A 22,122-nucleotide genomic window follows, 5' to 3' on the forward strand; every position below is an offset into this window, starting at 1 on the left:
ACTGCTTGAGGGGGGTTTGGCGGAAGCTGACCCCTGTCAGTTGTGCTCACTCAATAGTTAAATGGGGCAACTGTGCCAATACACAAATAATCTTTGTTCCAGTGCCATAGATGAATAAGTGAGGAGAGAGGTGAGATAGGTTAGGTCTGAGGCTGGGTAAGTTAGCTGATCACCTGCTCATATCTAATGAACAGTCTATTATGTTTCTACTTTTAATAAACTAACCTGATTTAGTGCTCTTATTCTTATCACTTTGCTTGTTGATGTATGTTTAACTTGTACTTAAGGCTGTACTCAAAACTCCACTTCCTAGGAAAATTTTTAACTATCTATCTATCTATCTAGATGGCCTTATCTGCCAATATGCAGGCATACTTGACTGGCCAAATCAGCTTTTTTTAAAAGCAAAAATCATAGAGAAAACATTTTACAGGCCTAAACCAAGATACTGTTGCTTCGATCGCTTACAATACATTTACATTTACAATTCACTCCAAATACGCATCATGAGATCCAAGTGAAATATCGAGAAGTTAAGGCCTTGAAATCATATGCAGCCATGGTATGTTTGACATAAGCTTTCCAAAGCTGCGGCCACCAGTAAGGCTTTACACTCTCCAGCTCAAGAGTGTCTTTGCAGTCATATTTTGGCAAGAGTGTCTTTGCAGTCATATTTTGGTACTGACATGCTTGTTCATATTCACATTATTTTATTTAGCTACAGTTTTACGGTTGCTCCCCGGGTATGTTATCCTGAGCTGAGCAGTTGTTTGTCCTGTCCCCTCTGTATGTGTACATAAATGATCTAATGTAATCATGTTCAGAATGAATATTAATCTCATTATTGCATTCCACTCTCCTGTGTCAACAGGAAGAGGAGTTAATTGGACGCCAGTAATTTATGATTAATCCCTCGGTAGTTCCTTAAGCGGATTCCCCCCTATTGTGACAACAACGGCAAACACAAAAACACCTACAACCTCTGGAGTTTAAATATGGCCACTTTCCTTGATTTCTCTGTGGACTTTGATGTTATTTGATGTTATTTGGGATTGGTATATAGTAAATTAAGTATAAAGTACTAGATTATTAAAAGGGCACATGAATTAAAGAGTGTGCATGGATTAAATAATGGCTTAGAGAATTGTTTTCCTCTAACAACAACAACAACAAGAAGGACGATTGAAGCATGAATAGATTTTTAAAGATGAGTGACTGATTGCTGACTGTTGATGAATACATTCAACAAGATTTAGAAACTCCACTCAGAAATGCTGCATCATCATTTGATGATAATAATAATAATAATAATAATAATAATAATAATAATAATAATACAATGTAGGATTTATCAGGAAAGGTACCCTGGGTTATTGCAACATCAGCACCCCCTAGCTACTGGTCTAGCACCTGCAAGTCTGTCAAGACTGATTTTAAGATATGATGAATGGTATGGCTTGAACCGTTGAGTGTTGACAGTCACTCCATAAGAGAGGGGCGAATACGCTTGAGCAGCACTGCTACAGCCTGAGAGCAGTTAGCGCAGCGCTAATGCAACAATACAGTACAATCAGCACTTAAAATGAAAAGGGTAAAACAATATGCACACACACACGCACGCACACTCACACACGCACACGGATGTGCTTGTGCACATGCACACACAAACACACACACACACACACACACACTAGAATGTATTTTGAATGTGAATTTCGGCCAGGCTGCTGGATGGTTAATTCGGTTGAGGCACCATGCTTCAGTTAATGCATGGATGGGCCTCACAGCCTTGCATCGAATCTGGACTATACTAGTGCCGACTGTGACCAGTAGCTCTACAGGGTCTACATTCTCCTGAATAGGCAGGGGGAGGGTGCTGGAGCCTATCCCAGCATGCATTGGGTGAGAGGCAGGAACAGGGACAAAATCATATTTTATTATTCCTGGGCCCATACAATAATATTTATCACAAATTGACAGATCACCTCCCCACCCCCCTTGCTCCAGGGCCTGGACAACATGCCAAGTCAGCCCCCCCTGATGGCAACTCTCTCTTTTCTAAACACATAATGTGTCTGAGAAGACAATGACTAGTAAGCATCCAATATTTAAAAAGCATTGCATGCATAAGCTGTAGACGTTATTGATGTGAGTATTTGTGTTTTTTTCCAATATGAATGGATAACAAATCACATCAAGAATCATAGAACTGAGTACACTTATCTCCGTAAGTCTCATCACGGAAAATGGCAAGGCTGTATAAATGCCATTTTAAATTGTAATTCAAAAATACATGTAATCATATAATTTTTTATATCAGAGACAGCACATTAGGTGAGAAAGCAGTATAGTATAATGGGTAAGGAGTTGGTCTTGTAACCTAAATGTCACAGGTTCAATTCTTAGGTAGGACACTGTTGTCGTACCCTTGAGCAAGGTACTTAACCTGCACTGCTTCAGTATATATTCAGCTGTATAAATGGATGCAATGTTAATACTATGTAAAAAAAATAAATAAATAAATTAAGTTGTGTAAATTGGATGAGAGCATCTCCTAAAAGCCTGTAAAGTAAAGTTTAAAAAAGTGAAGTATTGTCTTCACTGGCCAGTAGCACCTCTGTTCCCTTGTACTCCTCCTTTCAGTCAAAGTCCTGGAGGGGCTGGAAGATAAGACACAGAAACAACCTGTGCGCAAAGACCACTTTATTGAAAAAGAATGAGAGGGGGAAAGACAGGATTTTAAAAAATTTTAAAAGCCATTGCCATAAAACTGCAAGAACAATTCCATTAGTGCAATAAAATGAAGCAGCAATCAGGGGTAATATATTAAAATATGTAATAACATGCATAGGTGTGTGTGTGTGTGTGTGTGACTGAGGAAGATGGTTGGTAACTTCGTTCTCTCCCTTGTCTGTGCCTGTGTGTGAAGGATTGTGTGGAATATCTTGTTCGCTGACACCATATCACACCGCATGCCAACACCTCATAACACACCCACAGGCATCAAAACTAGACGGGAGAGTTTATTTGCATATTCAAGTTAAAGCTTAAAACACTGCACGCGCTTCTCCAGATTAATTGTGGGAGCAATAGTGAAGGGTTAATGTGTGCAGACATGAGATGATTAATACAAAGTGGTGAATAAACATTACAATAAAATAGAACATTTAGTCAGAATTAGGATGCAGGGGAGACAGAACTTGGCAATGATACTGACATGGAAATGACATTTTCATCATCATTACTATGTAAATAAGGCAAAAAGCAAACATGCTTATTTTCAAGTAAGCTTTATTTTTAATTCATTTCTTCTTTATCATATCTTAAATATCTTTTGTCTTCTCTTTGATTTATCATTTGACAATATTGTTTACATTTTGAAAGGAATACACAAATGTATCATGTACACTAAAACTTCATATAGGGGCAAGTTATAACATATAATAACTTCAAGTTCACTGATTTGGAACAACTTTTCTCTTAAAAAGTTTGATGATGTTGACGCGTATGTCCCTCATTACCAAGCCATATATGATCGGGTTGATAATAGGCGGTAGAATTATGGACAGGATCGAGCAAAACTTCTTCATATTCTCACTTATCTCCGGAATGCGATAGGACATAATTATGATGATGGAAGTGATTTCAAATATGACGTAAGCAACCAGGTGAGGCGCACACGTTTGGATGACTTTTCTCTTGTTGGTCTCCTTCCTAACGACCAAGCACGCCACCAGGATTTTTATGTAGGAGAAGGCGATGACCAGGAAAGATCCAGTGCTCAACGACCACGTCATGACCAGCCCGTAGATGTCGTTGTAAGGGGTAGGGTGGCACGCCAGCCTCAGTATCGACCTGTTGCTACAGTAAACGTGCACTATCAGCGTTCCGCACAGCGGGGTCGTCACGTTCATCACGAACAAGATCAGCACCAGGCCGAATGCGATGAGCCAGGCAGTCAGGCAAAGCCCGACCAGTTTCCCCTTGGTCATGATGGTGTGGTACCTGAGCGGCTCGCAGATGGCGACGTACCTGTCGTACGCCATGACGGACAGTATGGTCTGCGTGGCGGAGCCGTACGTGTGCATGCTGAACGCCTGGAAGATGGCGGCCACGTACGTGATGGTCCGCTCTTCGGACAGGAAGTCGGACATCAGCCTCGTCAGCATGGCGGTGCCCCCCAGCAGGTCGCAGGCGACGAGGTTGCAGATCATGACGTACATGGGCTTGTGCAGCGACTTCTCGGCGAATATCGCGACGCAGACGACGCCGTTCCCCGTCAGCGTGGCCAGGTACCCGAGCAAGGACAGCGCGAAGAGGAGATGGGCCGTTTCCTTGGGAACGATGAACCCTTCCAACTGGAAAATTATGGGCTGCTTCAAAGGCACGTAAGACTTGTTTTCCATGTCAACCACTTGCGTCTTGGTCAGGACCCTGAAACCAAAATAAAAAAAATACACAGTGTCTTAAAATTAGTCAACATTTAAATCCTTAACTCTTTATCTTAATGAAAATGAACATTCATTTCATTTTCTTCATAAACAGTATTTGGCATCCAAAGCAGTGTTCTGACATTGGTGTTCTGAAATCTGGTTACTTATAAGTGCAATGCACTATATTACTTCTGCAGATGTCTGTTTTCCTTTCATTGCAACATGAGTGCCGTAGTCATCAGCATGTCAGTCTGTTCCTTTTCAGTTCAGTCAAGTCATGTCAAGTCAAATCTGTTTCAGTCATGAATCGAAAAGTGCCCTTGACTTTCTAGTTTTTTTTTTCAGTTGACCTCAACCCTGGTAATCATTTTACTTGTACTCCTAAATATGCTTTATTATTAGTACTATTATTATTATTATTATTATTATTATTATTATTATTATTATTAAGTATTATTTTTTTGTTGTTGTTAAACAAAAGCAAATAGTGAATTACATATTAGATTTTACAGTGAATGTAAGTAAGCAACCAATGCAGCTAGTTAACAGTTAACAGCACAGATTTCACCCAAAGGTTAAAGTAAAGAGAGGGTCTTACCTGTCAGGACAGAGTGTGAGAGTGATGGCTCCAAGATGCACTTTCAGACTTTATAGTACACCTCCTCTCATCACACACCTTTACCTGGGATTTATCCTACAGGGCCTGCTCAAGTTGTGACATTACATGACGTAATGCAGATGGGAAGAGGTGAGCTGTCGAGGGAAACTCTCGGTTGACACAAGCAAACCTCAATTTCAATGCCATTTGTAGAAATGACACCACTGCATGAGTCATGAGCGAAATAATGCATTTTGCACTTCATATATAAATTATTATTAACATTGTTAACAGCAGTCCTGGTTCTGGCCCACTTTGACTGGGGGGGAGGGGTGGGGGGGTGGGGGGTTGGCAATGAGATACTTTGTTGGGGCAAACAAAGGTTGACGTGAAATATTCCCATAAAAAGTGCATTCTTCTTGGTTCTTTCTTCTGTTCTTGCCCTTGTCTATTGTGCAACCTGGCTGCCGTGGTAAGTTTTGGCTATATCAATCTGGACATGAAATTAAAAATTTGATTATGATACGTACTGATTTCAGCAGAAACACTTAAAAACACAATGAGAGGACGTTATTCCGCTTTTGTTGACTTCCGTTCTACAAGCCTGGCGCCTCGATGGCAAAGGCCCGGATGAATGTATCATGCCGTAATACGGTGCAAAAACAAACCATCCATATTATGATTTAGGCTGCACTCACTCACTCACTCACTCATGGACAACCTTTGAGGGACGTTTGGTGGGACGCATGCACGCAGGTGGTGCTTCGCTTAGTAGGATGCATGCGCAGGTGGTACGGCACGACATTTTTAAGCACAGCTTTATCGCCTAATGTTACTTCGGCTAACCCTAACATGTTCGCATTTCTCCTACTTTGTCTCCCTCCTCTGGGTACCAGTTGTGGGCTGAGTAAAAAACTAATCTCTGGCGGTAACTTACAGTACTGTACAGTACTGTGCAGTGAAGAGTAATTTACTCCCTCTTACCCGTATTATACACTGTCTGGCCAAAAAAAAAAGTCGCCGTTTAGATTTTTTTGGACAGTGCCCACTGTACAAGCCTCTGGAGGCAGTGTTATGATCTGGGGTTGTTTCAATTGGTCAGGTCTAGGCTCAGCAACGAATGAATGTACTGAATGGCCAGATTATCCCATCAATGGATTTTTTTTTTTTCTGACAGCACGGGCATTTTCCAGGATGACAATGCCAAGATTCATCGGGCTCAAATTGTGGAAGAGTGGTTCTGGGAGCATGAGGAATCATTTTCACACATAAATTGGCCACAAGAGAGTCCTGACCTTAACCCCATTGAAAGTCTTTGGGATGTGCTGGAGAAGACTTTACGGAGTGGTTCGACTCTCCCGTCGTCAATACAAGATAATGCAATTCTGGACGGAAATAAATGTCGTGACGTTGCATAAGGTTGTCGAAACAATGCCACGACGAATGCGCGCCGTAATCAAAGCTAAAGGCGGTCCAACGAAATATGAGAGTGTGCGACTTTTTTTTTTTGGCCAGGCAGTGTAATATCAAATCTTACACTCCAGCCAGACCTTTGTGATCCATCGTTTTGAAAGGGAACGAGACAAAGGCTGAGAGCAGTGTAATATAATGGGTAAGGAATTAAGCTTACAATCTAAAGGTCATAGGATCAATTCCTGGGTTGGACACTGCTGTTGTACCATTGAGCAAGGTAGTTAACCTGCATTGCTTTGGTGTATACCCAGCTGTATAAATGGATGCAATGTTAATACTATGTGAAAAGTTGTGCAAGTCGCTCTGGATAAGAGCGTCCGCTAAATGCCCGTATGGTAAATGGACTGCATTTATATAGCGCTTTTATCCAAAGCGCTTTACAATTGATGCCTCTCATTCGCCAGAGCAGTTAGGGGTTAGGTGTCTTGCTCAAGGACACTTCGACATGCCCAGGGCAGGGTTTGAACCGGCAACCCTCCGACTGCCAGACAATCGGTCTTACCTCCTGAGCTATGTCGCCCCTAATGTAAGAACTGTCTTGTCACTGAGAAGCGTGGCCCTGCCAATCAACCTGACCTAGGAGAGTATGCTGCTTGGCAACTCACGTGTAGGAAATCCAGGAAGTGCAAATCCACATGGTGTCAGGCCCTACCTCATTATCGACTCGATGTCCAGGATCATTGTCATTGGTCGTGACAAGAAAATATAAGCGGTGACTGGCAGAAATACAGACGGTTAACTCTTAGCAGGATTCTCAGCACCAGAGAAGGTAAGCTCATGTTTGTTATTTTGTGGTTTTGATGACGGCATTAGACATGGCAGGAGTGTTTCAGAACTTCAGAACAATGTGTCTTTTAAAGCATCAGTGCCCTGTTAAAGAGAGCTTTGGAGTAACTATTACCATATATATTGCCCAGAAAAAAAGCACAAAATACGGCAATACTTACAAATGGATTGTAGTATTATGAATAACACCTGATTTATTAAGATATTACCAATTGAAGAAATGTACAGATTATGGCTTGTTCACAGTCATCCAATAACAAATGCATCAGGTAGACTTTAAAACAATGTGCAATATCATGTGCAATGTCATTAGCTTGTACAATTTATATTATAACTTATAATGATTGGTTTTTAATTATTTTTGCAGCTTTGCTATTAGTTTAAAAGATGGATAACGCATCGATCAACAGCCAAATCCTGCGAATCGAGGGGTTTGAAATCTCCGCACAATTTGTGTACCCTTTATTTTTCCTGATGCTGTTTGTCTACCTCGCCCTTGTAGTCTCCAACATTGGAGTCCTTGTTCTCATAATCACAGAGAGAGGCTTGCACCAGCCCATGTACCTGCTGTTCTGCAACCTGTCCGTGAACGATCTGATCGGAAACACGGTCCTGATGCCTCGTCTGATGTCGGACGTGGTCTCGCCCGAGCGCTACATCTCGTACAGTGAGTGCGTCCTGCAGGCGTTCTGCAGCCACACGTTCGGGTCCGCCTCCCACATGATCCTCATCATCATGGCCCTGGACAGGTACGTGGCCATCTGCCACCCTTTGAGGTACCCCTCCCTAATGACCACCAGGACCGTGGTGAAGCTCTCCGCCACCGCCTGGGGCGCCTCGCTCTTCCTGGTGTCCGTCTTGCTGGGCCTCACCATCCGGCTGTCCCGCTGCAGGTCCACCATTTTGAACGCCTACTGCGACAACGCGTCCCTGTTCAAGCTGTCCTGCGAGGACGTGACGGTCAACAACATCTACGGGCTGTTCTTCACCGTGGTGCTGTTCGCGTCCTCCATGGGCAGCATCGCGGTCACCTATTTCAGGATCGCCGTCATCTGCTGGACCAGGAAGAGCAAGGAGCTGAACAGCAAGGCCGCGCAGACCTGCGCCAGCCACCTGGTGCTGTACCTCATCATGCTGTGGACGGGCTTTTTGACCATCATCCTGCACCGCTTTCCCAACTACCCCGACCTGAGGAAACTGGCGTACATTTTGTTTCACGTCGTTCCCGCCAACTTGAACCCCATCATCTACGGGCTCCAGACTAAGACCCTCAGAAAGAAAATTGTGCAGATTTTCAAGACCAAAGTGACCCAGTCTTAATCGACCTTAATAAAAATTTGTTCGAAAAAAGTAATGAAGGTGCGATATTTGTACGGGATGCATTAAGTAATCGTTTTTGAATATCCCGTATTTATGAATGCATTATTTTTAGAGGTTAACTAAAATGTGCTGTGTAACCAGAGAGCACAGTTTATTTTAATGTGAGGATTCAACTTTATTTTTATTTATTTTTTTAATACATATTGGATAATGAAAAAGGCCCATTTGTGTTCTTTTGTAGCATAAAATATTTCAGCCATGCTTCTGTTATAAAACTACAAATAGCCCATAGTATTTGAATAAACTTTATTAGATATTTTTAACATATGATTGTTTTTAGGAATTTCCAATTTCCCATCTCCACCACAAAGATCATTTTTTGTTGCATTTATTTTATTTTTATTTTTTAAATTTATTATTGTTACCTGTATGTTGATAGACTAGTAGGACTTTCTGTGATTACATATTACTCTGGGGGATAAGATGTGTAGTTAATATAGTAATTACCTGCAATGTAATGTCAGCACGGACAATATACAGTGTCCTGCAAAAGTATTCAGACGCTTGGACAGTTTTCATATTTTGCAAAATGATTACAAATTATGTATTGATAATTTTATGGTAATTTCTGCTTTTTCTTCTCGCTCCAGCTCTCTTAAACCGCTTGGACATGCAGTCTCCAAGTTACGCCACAGAATATTTTTGAGGTGGAGGTCAGGACCTTACCTGGCCAGGTGATATTCACCTTTCACTCTTGAGCCACTCCAATGTCTTGGCCTTGTGGCTTTGGATCGTTGTCCTGCTGGAAGCTGAATTTCCACTCCAGCTTCAGGTCCTTAGTGGACAGAATTCTACAGGTTTCTGGCCAGCATTTTGCTGAACTATGCTCTGTTAATTTTTTTTTTTTACCATTTCCTGGTCCCTGCCAACAAGTAGCATCTCCATAGCATAATACTATCATCACTACCATGTTTAACGATATGGGTGGTGTTAAGTGGGGGACGTGTGCAGTGTTAGGTTTGCTGCAGTCATGACGCATTGCGTTTTGAACAAGAACACCTAGTCACCTAAAAAGCTTTTTACAAGTTTCATCTTGATCACTTGCATGCTTTCTTGTGAACTCCAGACAGGCCGTAATTATGATTCTTATTATTATTATTATTATTATTATTATTATTATTATTATTATTATTATTATTATTATTATTTGTAATGGCTGTCACTCTTAATGCCATGCACTTCATATGTTATTGCTTCCTACTGATGCACATTTTATCCATTCTCCACCATTGAACTCAGTCACTCTTTTAAGGTAATTAGTCTCACAGTGACATCTCTCATCAGTTTCCTTTATACATATACTTTTTTATTGAACCCCGTGGGGTAACTTTTCCTCTGCATTTGACCCATCCTAGTTACTTAGGAGCAGTGGGCAGCCACAGTGCAGCGCCCGGGGACTAACTCCAGTTCTGAGGCCAGTGCCTTGGCCAAGGGCAACTGCAGGAGCGCACCTAACATGCATGTGTTTGAGTGTGGGAGGAACCTGGAGTACCTGGAGTAAACCCATGCAAGCACGGGGAGAACATGCAAACTCCACGCAGAGAGGATCCGGTCGGACCCAACACTGCTAACCACTATTCCACCGTGTCCGCCCATTTTGTTTGGTCACTGAGATTAAAGGGACATCTTTTCCTATACATAGTAGTCCTATACATAGTAGTCTTACTGTATAGTAGTCTCTGTGTGGCATGGTGCAGCATCCCCTAGCCAATTATTGAGAAAGCAGTGTGCACTGGGATATCCAAAAATTTAGATTTTTGTTTGATTTGCATCCTTCTCTTAATTTGTGCCTTTTGATAAATATATCCCTGAATCGCTAAGGAAAAGCTCACTGGTCATTGTTGTGGTTGCTTCAAATTCACAGCCTGACAAACCCTCCCAAACACAGGTGTTTTATGCTGGAATTGTGATAACCACTTTTAAGACAGGCAAACGGGAGGCCCTGTCAGCTCATTGTATGACTGTTTTTTGTTATAGTTTTTATTTATTTATTTATTATTATTTATTATATTATTTATTTGATTTGGGCGACCTGGTAATTGCCACGAGGTCGTCGCCAGGCTGTCGAAGTGCTGAGCCCTTTGAATGGAGGCTTTGTAATACCTATTGCGTAAGCACATAAAAGCAAGAGATTGAACTGTTTTCCATGTTTATTCACTTTTAAGTATCAATATACATTTTTACTTGTTTTTAAAACTTGCATTAATAAACATTAGGTCCAAAACGAAAGGCTTATAGGTAAAAGCTTATGCTGCAAGGGTCAGATTTCTTTTGCAAGGCGATGTTGAAACTGCATGCGTCTGAATACTTTTGCAAGGTACTGTATGTGTGTGTATACTTGTGTTTGAATGCATGTATTTATGTGTGTGTGCGTGTGTGTCAATGCATGTATGTACAATGTTTATGTATTTTGATGAGTGGAGTGTATGCACTGTCTCAACTTTCTCTCTCTCTCTCTCTCTCTCTCTCTCTCCCTCTCCCATTCTCTCTTTCGTTCTGCTACGCTCTTGCTACTTCCTGTTTTACCTCATCTGTGCCGCCTGTCCATCGACACATACGTACCGTATGCGTGCTTGATGTTTTGACTTGCACCTGTTTGACTTGCACCTCAGTCCTTCACTGCCACTTATTGTCTGAAGTTGGTACTGCATCACAGGTGAGGAAAATGACAGTCAGTGTCAGTGACATAAGTGCCACTGCAATTTTCATAGTAAAGCATTGACATTGGTGGACAGCACGGCTTTTTGCTAAAGTTAATAAATGAATGGTAACTGAAAAATGATACCATACTCTCTGCCTTCTGACCCATATTTTATTATATTCACAGTTTATTATATAAATTCACATTTGACCAACATCATGTTGGTCTACTGTTTGTAAATACTTTATTATGACAAACTGAACATACCCAAAGCAGATTGCTTAAGTCATCGATCTGGCTTTTCTGCGATTAGAGCATAAAACATAAAGATAAGAACAGCCATTTATAGTAGCTCATCTAGCGTAATCATTTACCTACAAACTAAAAACAGTTTACTCATACCTGTAGCAGCCACATTGATGTGATATTAAGGCTTTACAAGTGCTGCTTTACTTTACTTTACTTTACTTTACTGGCATTAAGAACACACTCTTATCCAGAGTGACTTACAGTGCCATCACTGGTGCGAAGTTTAAGTGCTGTAATTCCCTAAAGTGGGGAAGTATAGTGCCAACAGAGAGGGCAGGTTCAAGAAGTGCAGGCTGCCCTATATTGAACATAAGAGTAAGTCAGGGATACTCAAATATGGCCCTCACGGTCAGTATTACTGCTTGTTTTCTCTGCCTGATCATCCATGGTCCAATAGGGTCACTGATTGGCCAGAGATTACTCTCACCTGGTGTGTCAGGTTTAAAGCAGTCCCTGATTTGAGGGGCAGAAAGAAAACCAGCAGTACTGCTGGCCCTTTGGAACACATTTCGGTGTCCTGAAACTACGTGATACGAACGAGAGAGAAGGTTCTGGAGAATCACTGGGTCTACTGGTGTTTTCTGTAACTGAGCACTTAACTGTGGGATCACAGCTGTTGATTACATTGTTATCTGACCTCATCTGGTTGCTTGGGTCTGAATCGGTTGCTGATGTTAAGGTGAAACCAATAACTGCTGACTCTGTGGCTGTCCCATTAGTACCATTTCCTGTACGCTCAACTCTGGCGTTTGCGATAATATTATCGGATGTGTCTTTGGAGGAAGAGGAAGAGGCCTCCCTGAGACAGGGCCTACTATCAGATTTGTGTCCTTTATGTGTTGTATAACCATTAAAATGATCATTATTATTGCACAGGGTCGACACTTGCGGACAGAAGCTTTATGATGCTAATGCCAGGGTACCTCCTATTCAGACCAGCTGCTTAATTCCCTTACTGTAGAGCAATGCTGTGCAACTGCAGTGGTGCACTTCCTCAGTGCTGCTGGAAAGAGATAGTCTACCAAAGCATAAAAAGTAATATGTTGCTTTTTTTGTTCCAGCAATTTTTAACTGCAACTTTTTAAATTATTATTTTTTTAATGATCCTACTGTGTTTAAATCTGTTTTGTTGATGTTAACTTTCTGATAATTGCTTTGAGTACTATGAAAAGTGTATTATTTTATTATTATTATTATTATTATTATTATTATTATTATTATTAATAATAATAATAATAATAATAATAATTCACTTTTATTTATTATTCCTTTATACATTTTATAACAATAGGAAGTGTTATGAATCGCGATTGTTTTCCGCTATTAATTGCTTTGAACAGTCTCATATGTATTATTAGTGCTATTATTAGAGTGCCTGTTAAACCGTGGAAATAAACCTGTGTTCTCTTTGGAGCTCATTACTGGTTTTGTTTCCCCAGAAACTCAAGAGCAACTTTCTGAGAGCTTGTTTTAACCAAATAATAAAAAATAAGTGCCACCGATATAAGGAATGGCAGTTGAATCCTCTGAATATTCAAACTGTTGTGACCTGTTCTTGTTTTAAACCCTGAACTTATTTAACACTGTTTCAGTGTATGTATTTTATCATGTTGGTTGGTTTATTCCGTGTGCTACTGTAGTCACTGTTGTTGTTTTGTATGCTGTTTCATACTGCTTTGGCCCTGTCTTGGCTAGGTGTCACTTTTAAAAGAGGTTTTAATCTCAATGTGACTTCCTAGTCAAATAAAGGTTTAATGTTTGTATGGGTCTGTGAATGCAAGGCCTCTTTGAATTTATTATAGTGTCAGGTCACTAGCCAAGGCTATACTCTTAATTGTTCCACAACTGTTCTGTTTAAGAAAACTGCGGTAGACCAGTTGCATAAATTGGTAATGCATTATGTGCTTCAATTTAAAAACCTCCATCTGGTGTCTAACAGTTTGTATCATTTTACTTATGCGCTGCCAAAACAACATGCGAACATTCAAGCAAAAAAAGCAGCTAGTTGTATGTTTGCTGCGTTGTCATAATGACAAATCCAGGGCTGGGTTTACCAGTCTGGCGTGTCATCCTTTCAACTCATACTTTTGTTATATCAGCAGATAGTTTTTTTTTTTTTTTTGGTTATCTGTTTATCCTCCCCTCTTGTGCAGTTGCAACATCTCTGACAGACTTAACACCAGCTTGTGCTATTGTAATTACAGTTGATCCTTTTTTAATCATTGTTTGGTCATACAGTAAAATCATTTGAATGACCTGTAAGATCACATCTTCAGAGGGACCTAAGTGAAGACATAGAAAGTAGAGGTGGGGGGTGTGCTGCCATAGGCACTTTATTGGGGGGGGGGGGGGGGTTAGGATGATGGCCCTTTTTATGTTCTTAAAACCACCATTTGAAATATAACCCCCCCCCCCCCCCAGTCTGTGATTAAAATCTACAATTTCCCCCATGTTACATGATGCCAATCTCACTGCCTTTCTGCAATTTTAATCTCTTCTTTCCCTGATTAGATTTCACATATTTCAAGACTGTTCTGTAAAAACAACTAAGAACTTGCAAAAGAAAAAAAAGGCCTTGTCCACCTTCTTCTCTCACGTGACATGTTGGTTGTCTTCACCTTCGATTTTGCGTACCTGTGTGTCTATATAATTGCTAAAGTACACACTTTCCTCCACTATTCCTCCACGCATTTTCATCTTGATCTCTATCATGAACCGTTTCCTGTGTCCTCTTGTCAACCTGTAAAAATGTGCTTCAGTGCATATTTGAATACATTTTAAGGATCTATAGTTCCACTACATGAGGACAAGCACAATGGATTTGTGTATGTCATTGTTATTAAAACACTTGCAGGTGCGATTGTTAATTGCCTTGAGTTGCTTCTCTCGGGTATAATAAGAGTAACTGTTTAACAGTGTACAGTAAATAGAGCTCTATTCACTTTGGAGCTCATTATAGATTCAAGACCAACAAGTTGGGGGTTATTTTAGTGCACAGAGTGGTTACACTTTTTCACTTTGAAATAAAATATACTGCAGTATGCAGTTACTTCCAAAAGTCATGATGAGACGGTGCCAGTTTTTGCTGTTTTTGGTTCTACTCCAGCACATTGCATTTCAAATAAAACACTTAATATGTGGTTTCAGTACAGACTGTCAGCTTTAATTTGGGGGCATTTACATCCATATCAGACAATCTGTGTAGGAATTACAGGCCTTTTTATATATAGTCACCCCCACTTTAGGGGAGCGAAAGTAAATGGACAGTTGCTGTTGTGTTCTGTTGTGTTGTGTTAAGCTTTCATAAAGAAGACACAGAGAGGTCACATGTGCTCTCTGTGCATGTTTTCTTTACCAGGGACTGGCAACCTATACTTGTGTCCAGAGAGCAACACATACTTTCCATATATATTCTTACAGAACAGTCTAACACTTACACTCGCTACTGGCACTGTAGGGATTCGAATTTGATCCCGGACTGTGGGACCCATCCGTGTACTCTAACAGTGCCTTAGCGGGATGAGCCTCCCAGCAGTCCTAAATATCATTTTTACCATTAATACATAATGTCATTTTTCCCTCTATGTCCTCCTTCAACATTTGCTTTATCTTTTTTTTTATGACATTCATGTTCTGTTTTTTCCCTTACTCAGCTAAATGGATAAATTGAAATTGATTAAAAGGAGAGCAAACGTATAAGATAATTTCTCTACAAATATTACAATTATAATCTCAGTACACAACTGTTGGCAGTTTTAGTGAGTAAAATTGAAAGGGTGTTTTTTGTGTGTGTGTGTGTGCTAGCCCAGGTTCTGTTGAAGTGGAACATGCGTGACTCAGGAGGGCTGCATCAGAACACAGAGAAACAGCGATGACCCAAGAGAGGAGCTGAACAGAGCTCTAATCATCTCAACAAACTCGGGTAAATTTAAACCTAGGGGAGCATAATTAATATCTAGTTCATTTATTTATTTTTTATTTTTTTTGCTTCCTGGTGGTATTAGGGTCTGAGACAATTGTTCGAAAAACCAGCCCTAACTAAAAACTGTTTTTAAAAACCAAAGAAAAAACAGTTTTTTTTTTCTTCTGTTATTGTTATTTACTTCTATTCATATTTTATATTCTTAGGTATTATTTTTTTGTTTGTTAATTTTCTTCATTTCTTCACTCCTTTTCTGCTGTTTTTATTTAATGCTTTGAGTGATATGCTTTATAAATTAACAACAACAACAACATCAACAACAACAATAATAATAATCTGTATGAGTGTGCTGATGAAGCTCCACTATAGAATGCTAATGTAACACTTCATGTTCACTTTTTGATTAAATCAAGGAAACGAATTAGTTCATAGTGTATGACATATTTTATCTATATAAATCATATCTGACTGAAAAATAATGCCATAAAAAACAGTCTATGCATTTTAGCGAGGAAATGAGTCGGAAAATCGGTTTAAACTAATCAGATTCTTTTTTTCGAATATGGGTAATTTACTGAGAAATTCAGTAAAAACCAAATACAATGGGCCTTAAATATAATATACTGTAGAACGGGCAAACGATGACATTAAAGCTATGTTGGCTAAAAACATAGCTCGGTTGCATTTTGTTGGAACAGTTTTATTGTCCAAAGATTCTGAACCTGTGCTGGAGTTTTACATCCTTCATCCTTCATTCTGTCTGTGTTCCTAGGCCATATTGTGCAAGTAATTGAGTCGAGAGAAGGGGATTCTTTTTGTTGCATAAGTATTTGTGGGCATTCTACATATCGCATTGCTAATTTAACTACTGATGAATGCTCGGGTGATAAGCTATCTTAGTGCTTGAATGTCTGAATGTTGAGCAAAAAACTGATCTATCTGCATGTGGTACTAAAATGATATTGAGGGTCATTCTGAGTGTTCCATCCTGCTGAAACACTAGTCCTTTGTGCAATGACAGCACAGAATCGAATCCTGACTGAGCTGAACCCGACATTTCATTCTTACAGCCATTATATTGGGTGAATGTTATGTCCCGTAGCCCTCATTAATAGCAGTTCCCATTGACTTATACACTCATGCGCCTAACTGAATTCCAGTCAGGACAACACACGTATTTAGATTTAATATTTTAATGAGTACATAAGTACATTTTTTGGTTAGCCTCTGAGTGGATCTGCTTTAGGTACGACAGTGCACACACAAGCGTGCACTACCTTATCTAACACGGAGCACGATACATAGTCCCTACTAAACAGGAGAAATACCAGAAACGTGCTGGGGTCAATTCTGCGCAATTCTGTGCAGTAGCAAGTGAAGCATGCAAAGCAGCATAGGCAGTAAGCAGCACTGGAGAGGTCTGACTGTTGGTGTAAAAAGGCACTCCATTGGTTGTGCGCTTGTAATTGGATGGGTATGAGAAAATGTGTGTTGTGTGCATGTGATTGGTTGATTATGGAAACATGTCAGTATTGTGATTGCTGAGGCCAACCATTCGCAAGAGTTTCCTGACCATTCCATGCGCCTTGCTCATTTTTATTGTCCTGGTTTTCTATCTGTATTAAATGGTGCCTTTTGGTATTTTTTTATCAGTATTGCTAACAATGTTCGGACGGGATTTTCAAGAAACCAAATTATAGTCAAATGCCTTTCGACGTTACAAAATATTTTTAATTGTTGTCTGAAATAAATATTTGGGCCTTCATAAAGCATTGAGCATAGAGCCCTAACCTAAGAACAGTTTTTGTCTTTTAGCATATACCGAATAAATTTGGAATATGAATAGGAATACAAATGGCTACGTAGGATAGTTTCAAATAGGTAACAACACACTAAATGTGTTTGTATATGTCGTATTTAACTAAAGGTATTTGGATATGTAAGTAAGATCTGCAGAATGACAGCGATAAATGCATCCATCCATCCATTATCTATACCCGCTTATCCTGAGCAGGGTCGCAGGGGGTGCTGGAGCCGGAGCCGGAGCCTATCCCAGCATGCATTGGGCGAGAGGCCGGAATACACCCTGGACAGGCCGCCAGTCTATCGCAGGGCATGCAGGTAAATGCAGGGTTGTTAAAATTTAAATTAAACTGATGGGATTCCTGCGGCACACCTGCTGTTTTTGTCATTCCTGTTTCTGTACACCATCTATTTTTACAATCTTTGTTTTTTTTCCATTGAGCACAGAGCAGTAACACAGTGGCATTTCTTATGGACTCAGTGCCCTAAAACTGTGGCCTCTTGTGGCCTATTTGAAAGATGATCATGTTTTGTTTTGTTTCTTAAAAAGTTTTAATTGGTATTTATGGTTACAATTTGATTAGTTCCCAGGACTCCCATTAAAAATGGATTCTTTAAAAGAGGGCCTTTCAAAACAGACGCTGCTTTGAGGACTGGCATCAGGAAGGTCTGTTAAAACGGGTAGCTTCACCAGACACTGTCAGAGAAAGTTCCAGGCCAGGTATGCGAGCAAAATGAGAGCAAATGAAGTGAACAACACAACTGGACAAATAGACCGTAAGTGTGACGGAGTGGGTTAGCACTGTGTTAAAACTTCAGCCCTTTCTTTTCTAAAGTTTATTTGTTGGTATAGTTTTCTTTGCATATCCATTACATCTGTGCATGTGTTTGCAGATCTTGCTGCATTCATTACAGTTTTGGAATACAGCATGTTTTATTTATTGCCATACATCAGTGTACAAAGTTTTGTTTTATGCATGAAGCACAAGAATTTAGAGTGAATGGATAAATGATAAAGCTGCAGAGAGGTCTGTTGAACTGAACTTGTAAAAAATCAGTGATCTAGTAACTTGATACTGTTAGGCTGTTATTGAAAATGAAAACGTGTTCTCATTTTCAATAACAGCCTAGCAGTATCAAGCTATTCTTACCCAGGATGAGTAAAAAAAATTCAGACTGAAAGGTTTGAAAGGTTTTCTTTGTCAAATGTACACATAATGCTCTTTTAACACCTAGATGGCTTAATTTCCAGATGCTCTTCAACAGCTGGACTACAACCAAACCTTCTCTGGAGATTTTGTCATTGTTGGGGGAGAACTGGGACTCAATGACTTCTACACTGAGCTCTCTGTTCTCCTTCTGGTGGTCTACCTCGTAGTCATCATTGGAAACCTCACAGTTTTCTCCGTGGTGATGCTGGAAACCAAACTGCATACGCCCATGTACTTTTTCCTCAGCAACCTGTCAATCATTGACATCGTCATCACAACCAGTGTTCTGCCCAAGATGTTGATGGTGTGCCTGTGGAATGATGTCGTCATTTCGTTCTCTGGGTGTTTCTTGCAGCTCTACTTCTACTTGGCGTTTCAGTCTGTTGAGTGTTTTGTGCTGACCGCGATGGCCTATGACCGCTACGTGGCCATTTGTAACCCTCTACGCTACAATGATATCGTCACTCCCAGGACTTGTGTCATACTTGCCATCTCTGCTTGGATTTGTGGAATTCTGTTACCCCTTCCAAATGTAGTCCCCGCCTCAAGATTATCTTACTGTTTCAACACAATTATGTTCTGGTTTTGTGATTTCCCTCCTGTTATTGCACTGTCCTGTGTGGACTCGACGTTTTTGCTGGTCCAGGCTCTAGGCATTGCTTCCATAGCGCTCGTTTTCCCATTCTTTCTCATTGTTTTTTCTTACTATAGAATTGTTGTGGCAATCTGCAAAATCAAATCACTGGACGGCCGTAAGAAGGCCTTCTCCACCTGCTCTTCGCACCTCATCATCGTCATTCTCTTCTTTTTCGCCCACCTGTGCGTCTATATCAGTGCCACGATAAAGAATGTCCATCCGAATGTTCTCATCTTGATCTCCATCTTCAACTGCTTCCTGACTCCTTTTGCGAACCCCATCATTTACAGCTTCAGAAATAAGGACTTGAAGACCGCTATTCGAAAACACTTCCACCTCTGCGAGGTTCTTTCCTGACATTCAAGCGTTCCTTTTTTATGTTCCCTGTTCAATTTTCCCCATCGTTTCCAAGTTATTTTGTTGACTTTTCCCTTAATTGATTTGGGCTGTGTCACACGGATGCTATGGTTTTCAATAATGCTTTACTGAGCGTTGGCGCACTATGAAAAATATTTTCACTGACACCCTGTGCACATCTGCCCCTAGACTCTTAGTTTTAACTGGCACCTTTTAGTTTTTATTTTTATTTTATTTTATTAATAATCATTACACGTACATTATATGTATTAGTTCGTTCCTTATTAATTGAGCTGTCAAATTGTGTCTTATTGCTTGAAATTTTATGATCAGATTGAACATGTATTTCTTTGTCCAGTATTTTATTTTTTATATAAAATGTTAATATTCATGCAAAGATATTTGGCTTGTTGTATACTTGCTTTCAGATTACAGGTGGTAATATAATGTCATTACAGCTCGTTGTAAAAACATTTTGACAGACGAAAATGGCTCAGAGAAACAACAACAATAGGCTGCTTTAAGGCTTAAACAACTTATTCTTTAAGCAGAGTGTTTCCATAATTTGTGCCAGTATTGTACCTATCTTCAAGTTTGTGTTCATTTTTACCACCAAGTGTTTCCACAAGTAGTAGTAGTAGTAGCAGCAGCAGCAGCAGTAGTAGCAGTAATAATAGTAGCAGTAGTAGTAATAGTAGTAGTAGTAGTAGCCGTAGTAGTAGTAATAGTAGCAGCAGCAGCAGTAGTAGTAGTAGCAGTAACAGCAGTAGTAGCAGTAGTAGCAGTAATAATAGTAGCAGTAGTAGTAATAGTAGTAGTAGCCGTAGTAGTAGTAATAGTAGCAGCAGCAGTAGTAGTAGTAGTAACAGCAGTAGTAGCAGTACTAGCAGTATTAGTAGTAGTGAAGGGAATATGTAATGCCAGAGAGTGCATCCTCTTTGTGCCTGCTGTCTCATATTCAACTATTTCCAAAAGTCTGGCCAAAGGCGAAAATACAAAAGAGTGAGTGATAGTCAACCCAGCTTTTCTGGGTCAGGTATAAACTGTGGGTTGTAAAGAGATGTGTGAATTTAGCCTCTGTGTAACTTGGTTTGGCTCATACCCTGCAAAGGACAACGATAAGATTTTGTTTGAAAGTCTGAATGGGGGTATTTCCTGGTTACTTTTTCTTTCCTTTAGCTTGCTCCATTCCAGTGTGATGCAATAAAGATATCTGGCCTATTTGCTGTCATTAGTGTCGTATGTTTGATGCATTCAACAGCAGACATGGTGGCCACACCTTGTACCATGGTGGCACTGCAGCAACAGCGGTGGCTGTTTCCAAGAATGTTTCTGTCAATCACATGTATGTATTCATATTTTCTTAAGGTTGTCTCCATGATTACTTCGGGTAATACTGATTTGCGATGTACATAATACAGTTTTTTTTTTAATGTTAGTTAATAGAAATTAACATGTTTTCATTCTGAGTGATAATGTTAGCACCAATGAAGAGACCCTAATTAACATGTATTATTTCCTTAAAGTATATTGTTTGGCAGCAGGAAGGAAATGTGGGTGCTGTCCACCAGGGGGCAGCACCGGCCCCTACTCACAGGTATATGGCCGCAGTTGCAAGGCATCGTGATCATTGCAGCTGCGGCCCATTATCTAATTATTGGGCCTAATAAAAAAATTTTAGTTGCCCGCAAATATCAATCTAGGGTGTGAGCAGGCAATATTATAAAAAACAGCCCATTGGCAACTTTAGAAGCAAACACTATGGTTGGCCTTTCCTTTATTTTGGCAGTAAACTGTAGATTTATGACACAATGCAATGAAATCTATCAGAAAATGTGGTTTAATTGTGCTTTACATCCCCGGGTGGATACATTCTAACTTATTTTACAGTTCTTCAAGTAATATGTATTCTAAAACCTTAAAAATATTCTATATTGAATTTGTTTAATATGGTTTTTCCTCCAAAAAAATGTTTTATAAACAACTAAAAATAGTTTAGTAGCTGTTCTCTCCCTCCAGAGGAGCTGCTCAGTGGCCAACAATAGAGGATTGTGGTTGTACTGGGCAGCTCCCAGGTGTGAATGTGTATGAGCGTGAAGCAGGGCGTTCCTGCAAAAGGCACTGGTTTGTGCCACTGGAATATATGGGGGGACTCTACAGGAAAACAGTTTTTTTTCTGTATGAAGATATAACAAGTACACACGTAAATACCATGAAATAAATTATGATTGTCGCTACTTGTTTGTTGTATATTTATCTTTTGATGTCAAATCCAAGTGGCAAAGTATATGGCAAAAATTACGAATTTTACTCCACTGTTAGCATATGTTTGGAGGGTACTGGAAATGGAAAATATCTTTAGATTTGAATTAATATTCAAATTAAAACTATTCGGTCTCACCTTTGTTTTAGTGGCTCATAGAGTTCATATCAGAGCCCCTCATAATATGGTTTCTCTTCATATGAAATTAGCAGTTGGCTCTGGCACACGCACTGATTATAAAAAATCATCAAGGGAAAAAAGGGGAAATCCAATTTGCAGCACTGAAAACAACCCTCCCCCCCTCTTTTA

The 22,122-nt window shown here is 40.0% G+C and overlaps 3 protein-coding genes across 3 annotated transcripts; 2 read left to right on the forward strand and 1 right to left on the reverse strand.

Moving 5' to 3' along the window:
* Positions 1–3,349: 3,349 nt before the first annotated feature.
* On the reverse strand, positions 3,350–4,424 carry LOC135237014 (olfactory receptor 10A6-like). The gene has a single exon (XM_064303722.1). It carries the CDS (start codon positions 4,404–4,406, stop codon positions 3,456–3,458), a length of 951 nt encoding a protein of 316 aa, XP_064159792.1. The 5' UTR covers positions 4,407–4,424; the 3' UTR covers positions 3,350–3,455.
* Positions 4,425–7,677: 3,253 nt separating this feature from the next.
* LOC135236251 (olfactory receptor 52E4-like) lies at positions 7,678–8,610 on the forward strand. The gene has a single exon (XM_064302513.1). It carries the CDS (start codon positions 7,678–7,680, stop codon positions 8,608–8,610), a length of 933 nt encoding a protein of 310 aa, XP_064158583.1.
* A 9,267-nt stretch (positions 8,611–17,877) lies between these two features.
* LOC135236571 (olfactory receptor 6N2-like) lies at positions 17,878–20,889 on the forward strand. The gene is made up of 2 exons (XM_064303024.1): positions 17,878–18,122; positions 18,598–20,889. The coding sequence occupies exons 1-2, from the start codon at positions 18,080–18,082 to the stop codon at positions 19,548–19,550; spliced, it is 996 nt and encodes a 331-aa protein (XP_064159094.1). The 5' UTR covers positions 17,878–18,079; the 3' UTR covers positions 19,551–20,889.
* The last annotated feature ends 1,233 nt before the right edge of the window (positions 20,890–22,122 follow it).

This window comes from Anguilla rostrata, chromosome 12, assembly GCF_018555375.3.
Source record: "Anguilla rostrata isolate EN2019 chromosome 12, ASM1855537v3, whole genome shotgun sequence".
In the NCBI taxonomy this organism is placed as follows: domain Eukaryota; kingdom Metazoa; phylum Chordata; class Actinopteri; order Anguilliformes; family Anguillidae; genus Anguilla; species Anguilla rostrata.

What these genes read in the sequence shown, in the direction of transcription:
- LOC135236251 (XM_064302513.1), top strand. Translation starts at nt 7,678, where the DNA reads ATGGATAACGCATCGATCAACAGCCAAATCCTGCGAATCGAGGGGTTT.
- LOC135236571 (XM_064303024.1), top strand. Translation starts at nt 18,080, where the DNA reads ATGAGAGCAAATGAAGTGAACAACACAACTGGACAAATAGACC. An exon ending in CACAACTGGACAAATAGACC is followed by an intron (nt 18,123 to 18,597) that starts GTAAGTGTGACG and finishes CTTAATTTCCAG; the next exon opens with ATGCTCTTCAACAGCTGGAC.
- LOC135237014 (XM_064303722.1), bottom strand. Translation starts at nt 4,406, where the DNA reads ATGGAAAACAAGTCTTACGTGCCTTTGAAGCAGCCCATAATTTTCCAG.